General features: G+C 31.5%; 1 protein-coding gene across 1 annotated transcript in view; it reads left to right on the forward strand.

The window, feature by feature from the left end:
- The window catches only part of LOC102677973, a 349,267-nt gene that overhangs the window by 278,509 nt on the left and 56,289 nt on the right, over positions 1–14,469 (forward strand). The window contains exon 3 of the mRNA XM_006613602.2: positions 4,681–4,813. Within this exon, the coding sequence (XP_006613665.1) occupies positions 4,681–4,813 (133 nt within the window). The remainder of the gene's footprint in view (positions 1–4,680; positions 4,814–14,469) is intronic.

A 14,469-nucleotide genomic window follows, 5' to 3' on the forward strand; every position in this document is an offset into this window, starting at 1 on the left:
GGAAGTTTGTAGGTTAATTCTTGCTGATACTTGCTGAAAATGAAACGTTCATTTACAATATTTTAAAACAGACGAATGTTAATGTCTTTATACTTTTGAATAGTTTCCAAAAATTCAATTTACAAAAGAAGAATTAAGAATAATTCTTATTACTTATACAAATATAATGAATTATAAAATAACATAAATACAGCATTGTAAAGAAAACCACCAATAGAATATATCTTTTTTAGTGAGGGAACAAATTCACACCTATTTCAACAAAAGCCAAGAAAATGAGAAATTTGAATAAAATTTAGGAAGCAAAGTAAAATAAGGATATATATTTTCAAAAATCGATCGATAATCAATAATTCACAGCCCCGTAAAAGATTCAATCAACCCTATAACATCATTATCACTGTGTCCAAGAGGAATATATCCAAGAGGAGGGATAGTTTCGCTCGGTCGCACCCTGTCCTCTATTAGGATCGTTCGTTCCAGATTCCTGCGATCGACAATCGCATAGACGCACCGTGCCCAATGAGCACGTACACACCTCGGATCGATTCCCACACGTATTATTAACACAGGTAGGAAATGGTGGTGCAGGAAACTTGGTGCGTTTTAACGTTTGCGGGCCACGTGAACAAATAGCCGGCGCATTAAAACACGTTTGCATATTCATAAGCGAAGGAACGCACTTAAGCGAGTTAACGACTCAACGAGCGGCTGAATATTCTTGACAGCCACCCAGTTGCGTTTTAATTAACGTTGCGAACCGTTGTTGACTACTGGCCATCCGTTATGCGTGCAAATTATCGATCCTGCACGCTTGGACCGCGAATCGTTTATGTTTTCACGCGTAACACGAAGCTGTTAATGTGAATCGAGAGGCGGTGATAAAAATGACCATTGTTCAGCATTGTTTCCGTAAAGAGATATTGTTTAAAAATTTCAATTATTTTTTTTTTTATTTAGTAAGTTTCAATCGTCTGCTGTAGATATATTGTCTGTAGTAGTTAATTAATAGTGTTTCGAGTTAAAATATTTGTTGAAAGGTGATTTGTATTTTTGAAAAGGCAGAAGGATATTGTTCATTATTTTGAATTTTTTTTTATTAATATTTATTATATATTATAATTATTGTAAATATATTATTTATAGAAATAATGTTTGAAGACGTAGTATAAAAAGAATAACATTGATTGTAGTTCTTCAATAAAACAAAAGATTATTTTTAATTTTTAATTGATAAATTTCAATTTTTCTTGACAAAATTATATTGCTGCGAATAATAATATGCTTCGATACATAACACGGATATTATAATATAAATTGAAAAGTTTATAATAAAAATAATACCTAATGTAAATTATTTATAAATTATAGAAGATTTAATTTATGAATATTTATAACACTTTATTGTGTGCATGGTGAATCGATACAGAAGAAAGAAGACACTTAGTTTTCATTTTATTGATCGGATATTAGAATTCCAATACTATCTGAACAGTCGATCAAGAGGACGTAGTGAAACTTTTACGAGACGCACTCCAATCTAGTTGCACAATGGCTTCGAAAATCTTCTTTAGAAAGATTTTATACTCTTCTTGCGATTCAACAAAATTGTACTTTGCAACTCGATAATATTATTGATCAGCACGATATATCAAATTCTATTTAAATTTTTTTATCAAGAAATTTTAATTTAATTAAATTTCGATTTTCTTTATTAAAATATTCGTATCGTATATTATATAACTTCTGCGTGTGTTACTGCAATTATGTAACGTTCATGTAACACAAGATTAATGATACATATTAAATAAATTTATAATAAAAAAAACTACGATAAAATATAGAAAATTATCTTTGCAAAAAATGTCAGACACGAAAGTGGCACAAGTGATAATTCGCTTAACATCATATTTCAAACGTGTTACATTCACGTCTTTCGTTCTTGTCTGCATGATAAGTAGAGAAGCGTTCTATCAGGTAATTAATTGCGCATAATAGCCATCGATTAATCGGTCATTCTCGTCTATCGCTGACCTGAAATCCGTCATTGTCGGCGTTCCGTGACAAATCGGCTGTATCGTCTGAGAATACCGCCCTGTCAGAGATAGGGAATTTAAAATAGATAACCGCAGTAAAAATAATCGAAATGTTTTTATTATCTTCTCTCAAAGAAATCGCAAACTTAGAACGTTATACGTATATATAAATTTTGTTTAATTTAAAGAAATAATTCTAAAAGATACAATATGAATAAAATATTTCTAACGGTATGAAATTCAAATATCAAACCAAATGATGCGAGTTGATAGATATTTCTAACGTTACTTTCTATTTATAAATGAAATGTTATTTCCTATTCCGATAAATTTGTCCATGAAATTGTTAATTCACTATCCTTTCAAATTGAATATTCACTCATACACGCTTTTCCCACGAGCTTCGGCCATGATAGTGGAAAAGGCAATACAATTTCCGATAAAAAAAAAACCAGGAAACGAAATTTCCACCCTTTGGTCTCATAAATAGTCAATTTGGTAGTATTTGACATGCCATTGACACGTTTCAATATTCAGCCGATGGATACACGATATCGAATTTGTTATCGTGTTTTGGATACGTTTCGTTTTTTCTCTCGATGGACAGAGAGAGAGAGAGAGAGAGAAAGAGAAAGAAAGAGAGAGAGAGAGATATTAGTCTCACTATACAAGCGTCAAATTATTGTAAATAGTTATACGGTACGATTCTCGTGTTTTTTTAATATTTAGAAAGTACACCGTTCAAAATAACCATTATAAAAGTTAATTGAAGTTTTTGAAATGACAGAAAAATTGCGTTCATACGTTTTCATTAAATGATTGATACGTAAAACGTAATGAAGTTTTTTTCAGTAAATAGTTCGAATAATATTTTCGGAGCAAATATATTTTTACTCGGTTATTTGTATAGACAAATAAGATAAAATAAAGCAATGAATAATTAAGGATGATTAAAATTGAAGCAAATAAAAATTGACACATATTATTTAAAATGATAAAACTCTGTAATTAACGTTATTTATAAAAAAAACTTTTTACTAAAAGTTGGAATTAATTAATTAAAAATTTCTTGATAATTGTTCATTTTTTAAAATTTATAAATTAATATCAAATAAGTATTATAAGTATTAACATTTTTTTTTTTTTATTGAAACTACATTTTTGAAACGTTATTGTAGAATGATCAATAATGTTTCTACGTGCTAAAATTCTTTCTTGGTAATATTTATGCAAATGATAAAGGAGATAGAACGAATAAAGAATGTAAATTAATACGTCTAATTGTCATTAACAAAGTATCTTGACCGTATTACGTTACACTTAGCCTCTATTCGCCCATAGTCTTATTAAGGAAAATTATACACATGCCACACAAAGTATAAAGAGACCGGTAGACTTCAGAGCGCCCCGGTTAATTGCTACAATTACGTTTGATTAATGACTCTAATTGCACTTTCTTTTTCATTTTTTTTTCCACCTCTTTCTCTATTCCTCTTTTATTCAATCCTGTAACGAGCCACGATATCGTTAGCTAACGTGAATCAACGCGGTTACCCGAATGAATAACGAAAATTAATATTCGACGTAACTCGGTAATATGAAAGATTTATTCATTTCGTGTAATGCAGATGTTTACGACACGAGCGTGAATACAATACAGGCTGCATGCATGTTGTTGAGTTTAGAACTTTGGTTTAATGTTAAAAGTCATTTACTCGGATATAATTATCAGCACAGTTCTCTTGAAACATGGTATATTTAATTGAAAATAACTTTAGATGATTCTGTCTAATTTTCTAAATTAGTTACACGCAACGTACAATGTTTAATAATTATTATTATATTATAAAAATTAATATTTACCGTAATTTTTACATACACAACGTATAGAAAATTGTTTGCAAATTTTAAAGAATTAAAATTTATGATTGCAAAACGAATGAGATCATAGATTAGATTCTTATAATAAGTATTGGGTGGTCTTTGGAGGAGGATATATTTTAGAAAATACATTTTAATTGTGCAATCTCAAAAGATTGAAGATAGTAATTAAGGGGCGCCAAGGTTTTGACAAATGGGATAATTACCGAGTAATATATTGTTAGCAGTTGCTTGATTATATTGTTTTAAAATAATTTAGTACTTAATAACAGGATAATGATGAATGAAAAGTAGATTATATATAATTGAGATATCCGAAAATTTTTCTTAGAATTCTGACATAAATTTTCTATTTCTGCTTCTTCTTATTTTCTTATTATCTAAATCTAATTTCAGGAGAATAAATATTATATTGCAAGATTAAATTTTTTTCGATATAAAGATGAACTTGCAATTTTCAAAATCAAATCATTTTTTTTTTATTCACTAATTATAAACTTATCAAAAATAAAAAAAAATTGTACTCGTCAAAAATGAAGTTTTATCATCATGATCAATAAAAATTGTTCTCGTCACTTACTATTCAGATACTGTTCAGATCATTTACCTAGGAAAATCAAAGATAACAATTTTGATTGGACACGAAGTTTTATCGATAACTTTCCACACGATAGTTAAGTCAGACGATTTGACACAAACTCCAGTCACGCTCTCCTCTTGTCATATGATGTACCTGACTTTCGGCTCGTCTTTGTCATTACAGTGACAATGACAGATGCGGAGGCAGTGGCAGGTGGAATTGCTCAGTTACCATGCGACGTGGAACCTCCAGTCCCCGGGGACAAGCTGCATCTAGTTATTTGGTACAAGGAGGAAGCAGACGCACCGATATACAGGTAAATTTCATTTTTGCATTCCTTATTTCCATTTTCATTTCACATTCTTACTCCATTGCTCGAGCAAAAATGAAGAAAATAGCAAAAACACGTATACTTTTTAAACAATTTAGAGGGATTTTGATTTCTATTTTACACATAGTTTTGTATTTTGATTTGAAAATTAAAAATTAATAATTTTTTTTTTTAATAGAATATTTATTAGTATGAAGATATACCTAAGGATTAAAAGAGGAAAATTTGTAATGACAATCAATATAATTTATAATTTAGAATTTTTTTATAATTTAGAAATATTTAAATGTGTTGTTAAATCTATTTTGTCTAAATTGTCTTTTTCTTTGAGTTATATGTACATATATTTTTAAATATATTTGCTGCATTTCAAATATTAATTATATCCTTGGTTTTTATGAAACTTTACAAATTTATTAATTATTTTTTGTGTTTGATGTTACATCTTTGAGCTTTAAAGAAAATTTTCCTTCTCTTTAAATATTTTATAAAGTAAAGTCCCCCTTCTGAGCCATGAAAAAATATGAAAATCATAAAGTCAATAAAAATAGATTTATCATACTTTTTATGTAGTAATAAAATACAGCAGTAGAAACATAAACATAAAACAAGCTTTCAAACTACATATGAATATGTTCTTTCTAAGCTTCTAAATCAAAATACCGTTTAATCTATATTTTTATAGAAATTGGAATCTTTTCTAGCAAATATATATTTTCTGTATACAAATTGATGTTACAAATTATAATTCTAAACAATTTCTTTAATTAAAACCTATATATATCATTTCATCATCCTTAATCTGTGAAATAGCACTTCAAATAAGCCTTGTACTTCAAACCAATTAAGTTGCCCTCGTAACAAGTCTTAATTAGAAGAAATTCTGTGCACTATAAGAAGTTAATCAATTGTATTCAAGATCACTAAGCAATACACTTTCTACTCTTTATCTTCTATCTCCTTTCAACTTCCATTCAACTAAATTTTTAGAAAAAATTAACTATTTTTTCTCACTACTTCCATGAAAAGAATTTTTCTGCCAGTCTATCATCAATACATTTTGCCAGAAAATGATTTCATTGTGAAAAGAGAAGGAAGGAAGTTTTTAGAGAAGTGGAAGAAAAAGAAATTAGGAACAAATAACAGGGTGTTACATTGTATTATAGAATAGAGTACCCGTCATTTGTTCTTCCGCCTTCAATTTTCGTCTATTTTCTTCCACCATTACTTTTCTTCCGCTCTTTCTATAACAAGATCTCTTTCCTGGTCACCTAAAATACAACGAGAGCTCGATAACAGATCGTAATTATCGTTTAACAAAAAAAAAATGTATAAATAAAAATTACCTAAAGAAACTTCAAGAAACGTGAAATAAATTCTTCGAATCATCTAGTAATCCTCGAAATTTAATTTAAATCTTTATTAAGATGGAACGAGGCAAAGTGATGAGAGGTAACGACGACGAAGAGGCAAGCAAGAGAATGCAAACGGATAAATAAATGGATGAGATTGGCAACGTTTCAGAGATTAAAATACCTTGGAACTGGAAACGAATTTATGGAAAATAATCCCGTTTTTGGAACGGGAGAAACATTTAAAACATCAACGATTATTTCACGGAATGTTTCGCAGAATGAGACGGAAAGATATGACGAACGAGATCAAAGTTTCGTCTCATTATGCATGTGGAGGACTCGAAATTATCAGATACAAGATCTTCAAGTGACTTCTACGATTTCTTCGGTACACCGTGCTCCTCCTCAAGTTTCTCAAAATATTTGCTCGCGGTAAATAATTCTTCTCGCTCCCTCGCTCGGGACATTGAATTGAGTAACGTTCAAATCGTTCCTTTTCAGTGCAAGTCTCGAAAATATTTAGAGAGTTATTGTGAGACGTTCTTTCGAAGCATATTTTAATGTTCACGTACCTTTTTCTTCTATTTATCTCGCCTTATATATATTTTACAAGAAAGTAACTATTAATCTCGTAAAAAACAATCAATCCAAGTTAATATCTTGATTTCCTCATAAAAATTTTAAATATCATACAATAATATCTTCGACAACTCTCACGATATCCTCCAATAATTTCAATAATTTTCTCCTCACTTGTAAACTGCGGGAATACACCGGTTGTCACGCGTTGAAACGAGCGGAGAAAATCTCGGGTCGAAAGTGGAACGAAGGAAAGCCGTTCACACGGTATCACGGGAGGTTGACAGAATGAAACGTTCAGGGACGAGAGTATAAACGTCCTCCGAGGACCGGTTCGAAGATCCAGACCCCTGGGGCGTCGTGTCGGCCGCAAACCTCATCTTGCCCGCGGCCTTTTATACGGGACGAAAAGATTCGAGAACACACCTGTCCAAATGCACCGTGGATAATCGAGTTGGACTCGTAATTCGCGCCATCGAACCATGCTGTATCGATTTCACACGGTCGTTTTTCTTTGCAGGCCTGTCCGTGTTCCTCTTATTTCTCTTCATTCGTTTCTTTTCCAATCGTTCTTGTTAGCGATCTTACATGGTATGGAGTTTGAGACAAGGAGATGTTGATTTCTTTTTTTTTTTTTCTAATGGATTTGTTAAACAGATTCACTGTATGTTCGCTGTATGATGTCAAGATTTTTTTGTGATTTATGACAGATAATCGTTTGATCTTCTGTGTAGAATATGTATAAGTTATGTTACAGTTACGTTATGGGGAAAGGAAAGTAAATTAAAGTAGTTTATTATGTGAAAGTTTCGGTGAATGTCTTAATATTATGTCTCATATGTGAGAGGATAGGAATATGAAATTTCAGTGGTCAGATTTTTCTTTATATTTTTTTTTAGAATGATAAGTTTCAACAAGTTAATTCAATAATATGATAATTCATTGTAAATTCTAACGATCGAAAAACAATTTATAAATTTATTATATATTTAAATGAAAAAAAAATGGTTTAAGAAATAGAATTAATTGAAATCCAATTTTCTATTCATTCAATTAAATTATTCTAATAAATAAATTATCGACACACAATTGTGAATAATACAAAACTACAAGAGAGCATTAAACGAACAAAATTTCAAACTGCCAATAAATAATTATTCGACGTCTACGCTTCCAGCTTCCAATCTCAATTAAATTGCTCGCGTAAAAAATCAAAATAATCGATAAAGTAATGTTCAAAATTAATTAATTCGATTGAAACGTTCGAGCCCTTTTCGTTTCAAACACGGAATCGCAAAATTTCGACATTTTCGACAAGGGGGCTAATATTTTTCGCGTAGGGGGGAGGTTTTTTAATCACCAACGATCGACAAATATTTGCCCGGATGTTTTCATCGAACGAAACCTGAATGATATTTTCGTGCGTTTTAAACGGCTTTCGGGTCAGATCGATTTTGTTGTAATAACGCGATAGGGTAAATAAGGGACAAGCTGTCGGGTAAAAACACGACAGTCATTTGAGAACCATTTAAAGTGAGCGAGCGTTTGACGTGTGCCACATTTTTGGTTTTAGTTTGAAGGGAAAAATTCATGGGTACCGTGAATATACTCATAAGATGCTCGTCAAATAAGATTTATAAATAACAGTAACGAGGGAGTAAACTATTTGGAAATATCCTTTTATTCGATCATTAAGTATTTACTCTCATGAATGTGTATTTATTTCTCGTGAATGTCTTCTAATAATTGTTTCATAAAATTAATTAATAATAACGAGCCTGTATATTTTATCACAAAATCTACTCCTCTAATCTTTACATATAACGAATAACAAAATATTTAAAAATATTTGGAAGTGCTAGGTAATCACTTCTCATTATTAAAAATTAAAATTAATTATACAATTGTTGAATTATTTTTTTTTCTGAAGATTGGAATTTTTGTCCAACAACACGTTCGTCCAACGTGTCATCCTTTGGAGAGGATGCAGTTCGCGAGAGGCAGGACTTGCGACAGGACACTTGTCAAATGAGCAAATTTATTAGTAACAATAAACCAACGCGCGCGGATACGCGTGACGTATGGGCGTTATACAATGTACAGCACAATATGATTCAACTGTGTGCAGAACAATGTAGAATATGGCGGGCATGGTAGACGTTTCGTTTCGTGCGCCGCGATAAATTGGATCTAATGGGTCGTTGTGTTCTTTTCGATGGAAAGATATGGAACCGTGAAATGAGATGGTAGAATTACGCGAGCGCAAATTGAATTTTCGAATTGCGTGTATATATTATGACGATGTGCGGGGGTGTAGAATCCCGCTAGATGGTATTGGGGCATATTGGTGCGAGATATAAGCGGGAAAGTGCAAACCTGGGGGAACGTGAAGTTACAGGTTTGCGGAATTGTAGAGAATTCGTAGAATTGTGGAATTGTGGAAATTCGAGGATGAATTCGTATCGCAAGAGCGAGGTATCATTGAATGAATTGTAGAAAATGGAAAGTTGGAATTGCATATATATATATGTTGATAATAATTTGTGAAAATTTTCATAGTAAAATGTTAAATTGTAATTGTAAAATTGTGCATAATTCGTGGACCATCATGAAAAATTATGATAATGAGAAAATTATAAAGTTGATTCGCCGTGTATAGAATTTTAAAAATTTCAAAAATTAAAATAGCGTGTTAAAATTAGAGAAAACGTTTGAATTGAAAATTGTAACAGGATGGAAATATGAAATTATGGAATGATAAAATTGCAAAGTAAAGGTATTGTTGAAATTTGAAATTCTGATATTGGAGAATTGTAAGACCGTAAGGCTGCAGGATTGTAGTACAAGGGAATTACAAATTAGGTTAATAGAATAAGAGAATTACAAATTAGCCTTGAAGAATTATAGAATTGCAAAATCCGAAAATAACATAGATAGCATATGCAAATTAAGAACAAGAAAATATATAAAACCAGGATACTAATTAATAATAGAATATTGAACTGATTGCAGAATGAGAAAATTATATAACAGAATAATGGAATTACAGGATTGGAAAATTATTTTAATATTTTTACCATATTATAAAACTCGACTACTACTACGAATAGGAAAATAAATGAAAATAAAATTTCGGTACACGAACATTTTTAAAAAACGTAAATTTTTAAAATTATGGAATTACAAAATATCGAACAAATTAATCAAAAAGCATTATATTTAATAAATATTTAAAATAGAAATTCTACCTTCTAATTCTAAATAGGCAAAATTATAAAATAATTACATTAATCGTAAAAATTTAAATCCAACAAATACCTATCCAAAATGAAATAGAGAATCTATATAAACATAAGATGTACGATAAATTTGTTATTCAAACTTCACTCAAAATGCGATAAAAAGGATTCGATCAAATATAAAAGTACATATTGAATCTTTCGATATATGTTTTCCTCCCTTTCGTCCCCCCCTCTAAGATCCCTTATTCTCAGAAGTTGATATCACGATCGCAGTTTATGCATAGAAACTAGGAGAAGCAGAAATCCCATCTTTCTCGCTATCGTTACAGAGGATCGCATCCTCATCTTTGCTTCACGTACTATTTCCGTTGCCGCATCTACCGCATGGTTGTTCCACTTACGGTAGAACTTGGATCCAAGGATCGTGATCCCCGTTCTAAGTCTTTAAAATGTATGAAAACGTTTCGAGTTCTAAAACAGAAATGTTTGTAATGCTATCGACGAGGAATTGATTATCGCAAATTAATTATCGCAATTATCGTTCGATAATTATTTCAGACGTTATATTTAGATCTTTTACTCGCGACTATAAGGCGTAAAGATTAAAATGGGCGAAACAGAGTGGAATATAGTGACTATAATTCTTGTTTCCAATGAACTCTTGCACCGTGGATGTCGATCGAATGGCTGGAAGGGCAAAGAGCAATTCATTTTATGGACCTGCTCGTCGGCAAGAACACTGCCGTGGAACATTTATGAAATTAAACGTGCTCTTCCGTAGAATCGACAAGAAAGAGAGTTTGTGTGGGAAATGTGACGAGATGGATAAAATAGGAGAGTGTATGAAGTGAAATGTTCGACGTTTTCCTTCCGATTTATCGTGATATCGTGTTAAACGAAGCTGCGTATTTTTTTATTTTGAATATTGTGCGCTATGCACGTTAACAACAAATTTTAACAAACAAGGAAATAAAATCTAAATGAATATTACGAATATTTTTCAAATTATTAAAAAGTATAAAAAAAAGGAATACAAAAGCTGATCCAAAAATTCTTTAAAAATTAAATATTTTTCCAATTTTAAAAGATTACTACAATTATTACAAATATGAAAATTATAAAATATACAGTACCTCTAACACGATTCAAAGCGAATATCTGTCACACTTCTCTAAACCGAGCAAGAATGATGGGATAATAATAAAACCGACTTCGTAAAAGTCAGAAAAAAATATTACTATTTCTCCAGTATTACTACTATTACTACTACTACTAGTACTACTACGACAATCGCATTACCTCGCGTCCAACTTTACTATCGTGGGTATAGTTTTTATTAAAACTACGGCGAAAAGTCGGCCCTATTTTCACGAGAACGGTTGTATTTCGGCGGAAAGGCGAGTTTCTCCCGCGAGTTTATTTTACTGGCGCGCGAGGCGTGAGTGCGGTTTCCGGCCGGGGGAATTTTTATATCCTCCCTCAGGTGGGGAAGAGGAGGGAGAGGGGAGGAGGGGATGAAATAAAGAGCCCTCGCTCAACTTATATCGACGCGTTGCGCTTTTATTCCGCTTCGCCCGCGGCTTTGGACACGCGAGCAACGTTTGGACAGAGGGGCAAAGAGATTCCGAGATGAATTTCCGCCGTTTAACACTCGTCGAGTGGCTCTCGCGCGGAGACTTGCGGCTTTTTTGTGAATTTTTACTTCGCTCCCCTATTCGACTCTTGATTCCTCTTTTCCCCTCGATTTTTTTTTTTCATTTTTTTTCCCCCTTTTTCGTTTCCTTTTTGACATTTTCGTAATATGTCGTTGTTGATGGCGGTTGCGAGTTATTTGTGCGATAATCGAACGCGTTTCGAGGGAGAGGAAAATGGAAGGTTATACGACATGTACGTAAGGTGTAAAGGTGGTTATGTACGTAGATGTGACGCAATTTAGACGTGGCTCTTTCATTCGTGGAATGGTGATCGAAGAATTGATATTTATAGTAGTTTTAATAAAGAAATTGTATCGTGGAGGTAGATGTTAATATTTTGGTACAATATTAAATTAATATCTTATATAAATGTAAAAGTTACATGTTCAACGTGAGATTTTTATTTTGTTTTCTTGGAAATAAAATCTTAAAAGATTTTCTTTTTTTTACATTATTTTTTGGAAAAGGAAAATTGAGATTAAATAATAGCTCATTTTCTATGACACTATATAATTTTAGTATCTTTTATTTTTCTAAATTCTAAATATATATGTAATTTAATATTGTACGATATTAAGAACGATGTTAAGAAAATTTATATATTGATCTTCATCCCACAAGAGAGAAATATTTACAAACTCGTTAAAAATCGAGTTAACACGTTTTTTCATTCGAAATATTCTTCTCCACTTCCAGAGGACTAAAAAGAAACTCCACTGATTCCAATTCGATTCAGTATGAACAGCGAATGTTATTAATTCTATCGAATTAGCGTTGCTAACGAAGTTAACCCGCTTCGATGCGAAGTCCGCGGAATTACCAAAGCCCGATTGAAATTAACCGAGTATCCAAATTCGATTTTTATTAAATCCAGTTCGTTCGATGTCGTGCCGATCTCACCGTGCAAACTAATTACTTCGGTGTTACGCGTTAAAGTTAACGGTTAATTACATCCTAGCTGTCAAACGACCACTCTGATCAATCGGAAATCGCAACCGAAAAAAAACTGCTCGATTACTATCGTTTTTTTCATTTAATAGTATTTTGTTGAACGGGACATATTGCATAACTGGACAGAAAATCTGGTGCAAATTCAATTTCTAAAAAAATAAATAAATAAAAAATGTAAATAATCATGAAAGAAATTTCTTCTATCCAGAAGAAATGCTTTGATCTCTTTAAGATCGTCCCATACACGCTCGATAGTCCCATGAATTTATTTAATCTGGTATCGAAGAAACAGTAATAAAAGTATCGTTGCGTAGAAACTAAATATTTTTATGTAGCGAAGATGATCCATGACATATTCCACGATTGATCGTTTCACGAGAGTTTAGCACAGGCAATATGAAAGTTTCGATATACTGCTCTTACTTCTTTTTTTTCTCTCTTCTTCTTCCACTTCTACTTCTTCTGTTCACTCGAATCTCGAAGAATACTTTCGCATCCATCCACCATGGAATAAGGTTAGGCTTCGTTCGTGCGTTTCTCGAATAAGTTAGAAATTTTCTATTCTTTTCTTTACCAAAATCTTTGAATTTTTTTAATTATTTAATTTCTTTTTTTTTCGTAGATATATATTGTATTTATAGAATATTAAAATTATTTAATAAATTTGTATAATAATTTTTTATCGCATAATAATAACAATTTGTCTTAATAATTTGATTTACTTTCTATAAAATTGTGATTAAGTTGTTAGGAAGTTGTAAGCTGTTGAAAGTAAAGTGAAAAGGACCAAAAAAATCTCGTTATGTTGCCTTTCTATTTCTTTTCCTCTATCGATAAACAAGCAAGTATTATAATTCATCTCAATCATATGAATCATCATGTATGATGTGTCCAATAAATATTGTCGTAAGTTGATTTATCTTCGAAATGAATTATTCAATCCATCGTCCACAGTAATAGCATTTCCTTAATGTATAAATGCATTTCGTTTGATTCCAGATTGCATTAGCGTTAGATTTAACGCTTTGCCTTCAAAAATCGATCATAATAAATCTTTTCTTTTTCGCATCTTTATAATTTTTATCTGTTATCTCGATGGATAAACGATCAATATTTAATTTATTCACTCGCATATAAGTTTTCTTGCACACGAATTTACACGAAATTCTTCAGCCACCATAATACGTGTCACGTTCACGTTATTGTCCTGCCGTTTCTTTCATTCATCATTACAAGTTTACTAATGATCTATGATGCAATGAATACATTTCAAGTAATAAATATGGCATAATTAATGATTTTATTATGCATTTCATTATCATATTTCAATGTTTCAAAAATTAATTTAGAATACAAAATTGATATTTATCAATTTAGCTCGACTCCTCAATTTTTTAAAATTCTCGATTAAAATTGCACATGTGTAATAAATTCGTAGTTGCACATTGTAATATATATTCTTAGACAAATCTTGTGAAAAGAACACGATAAAGCCACGTTTCAACGTAAATTTCTCCACTTCTGTTTTCTTTCTTTGAAATCGCTCTAGAACACGAGCCAAAATGTTTGAATATGTTTGTTCACCGGGCTAATAAACTTGCCGCGTGTGTATGAAGCGAGCCAATGATCATGAAGAACAGTTTTATTGGGAAAATTGACACCGGCCTCTGCTCGAAATACCTCGAATTCCTGTTTTCGCGTGACTACGTTGAAAAGCTACGAGAAATATTCGATGTAATCGGAGCATGGAATCGCATTGTTTTCGCTCGCTGACATTACGTATTCTATCGGTATTTTTACACGTTTTTTTTTTTTTTTTT

This window comes from Apis dorsata, unplaced genomic scaffold (genome assembly GCF_000469605.1).
Source record: "Apis dorsata unplaced genomic scaffold, Apis dorsata 1.3 scaffold_157, whole genome shotgun sequence".
Taxonomy (NCBI): domain Eukaryota; kingdom Metazoa; phylum Arthropoda; class Insecta; order Hymenoptera; family Apidae; genus Apis; species Apis dorsata.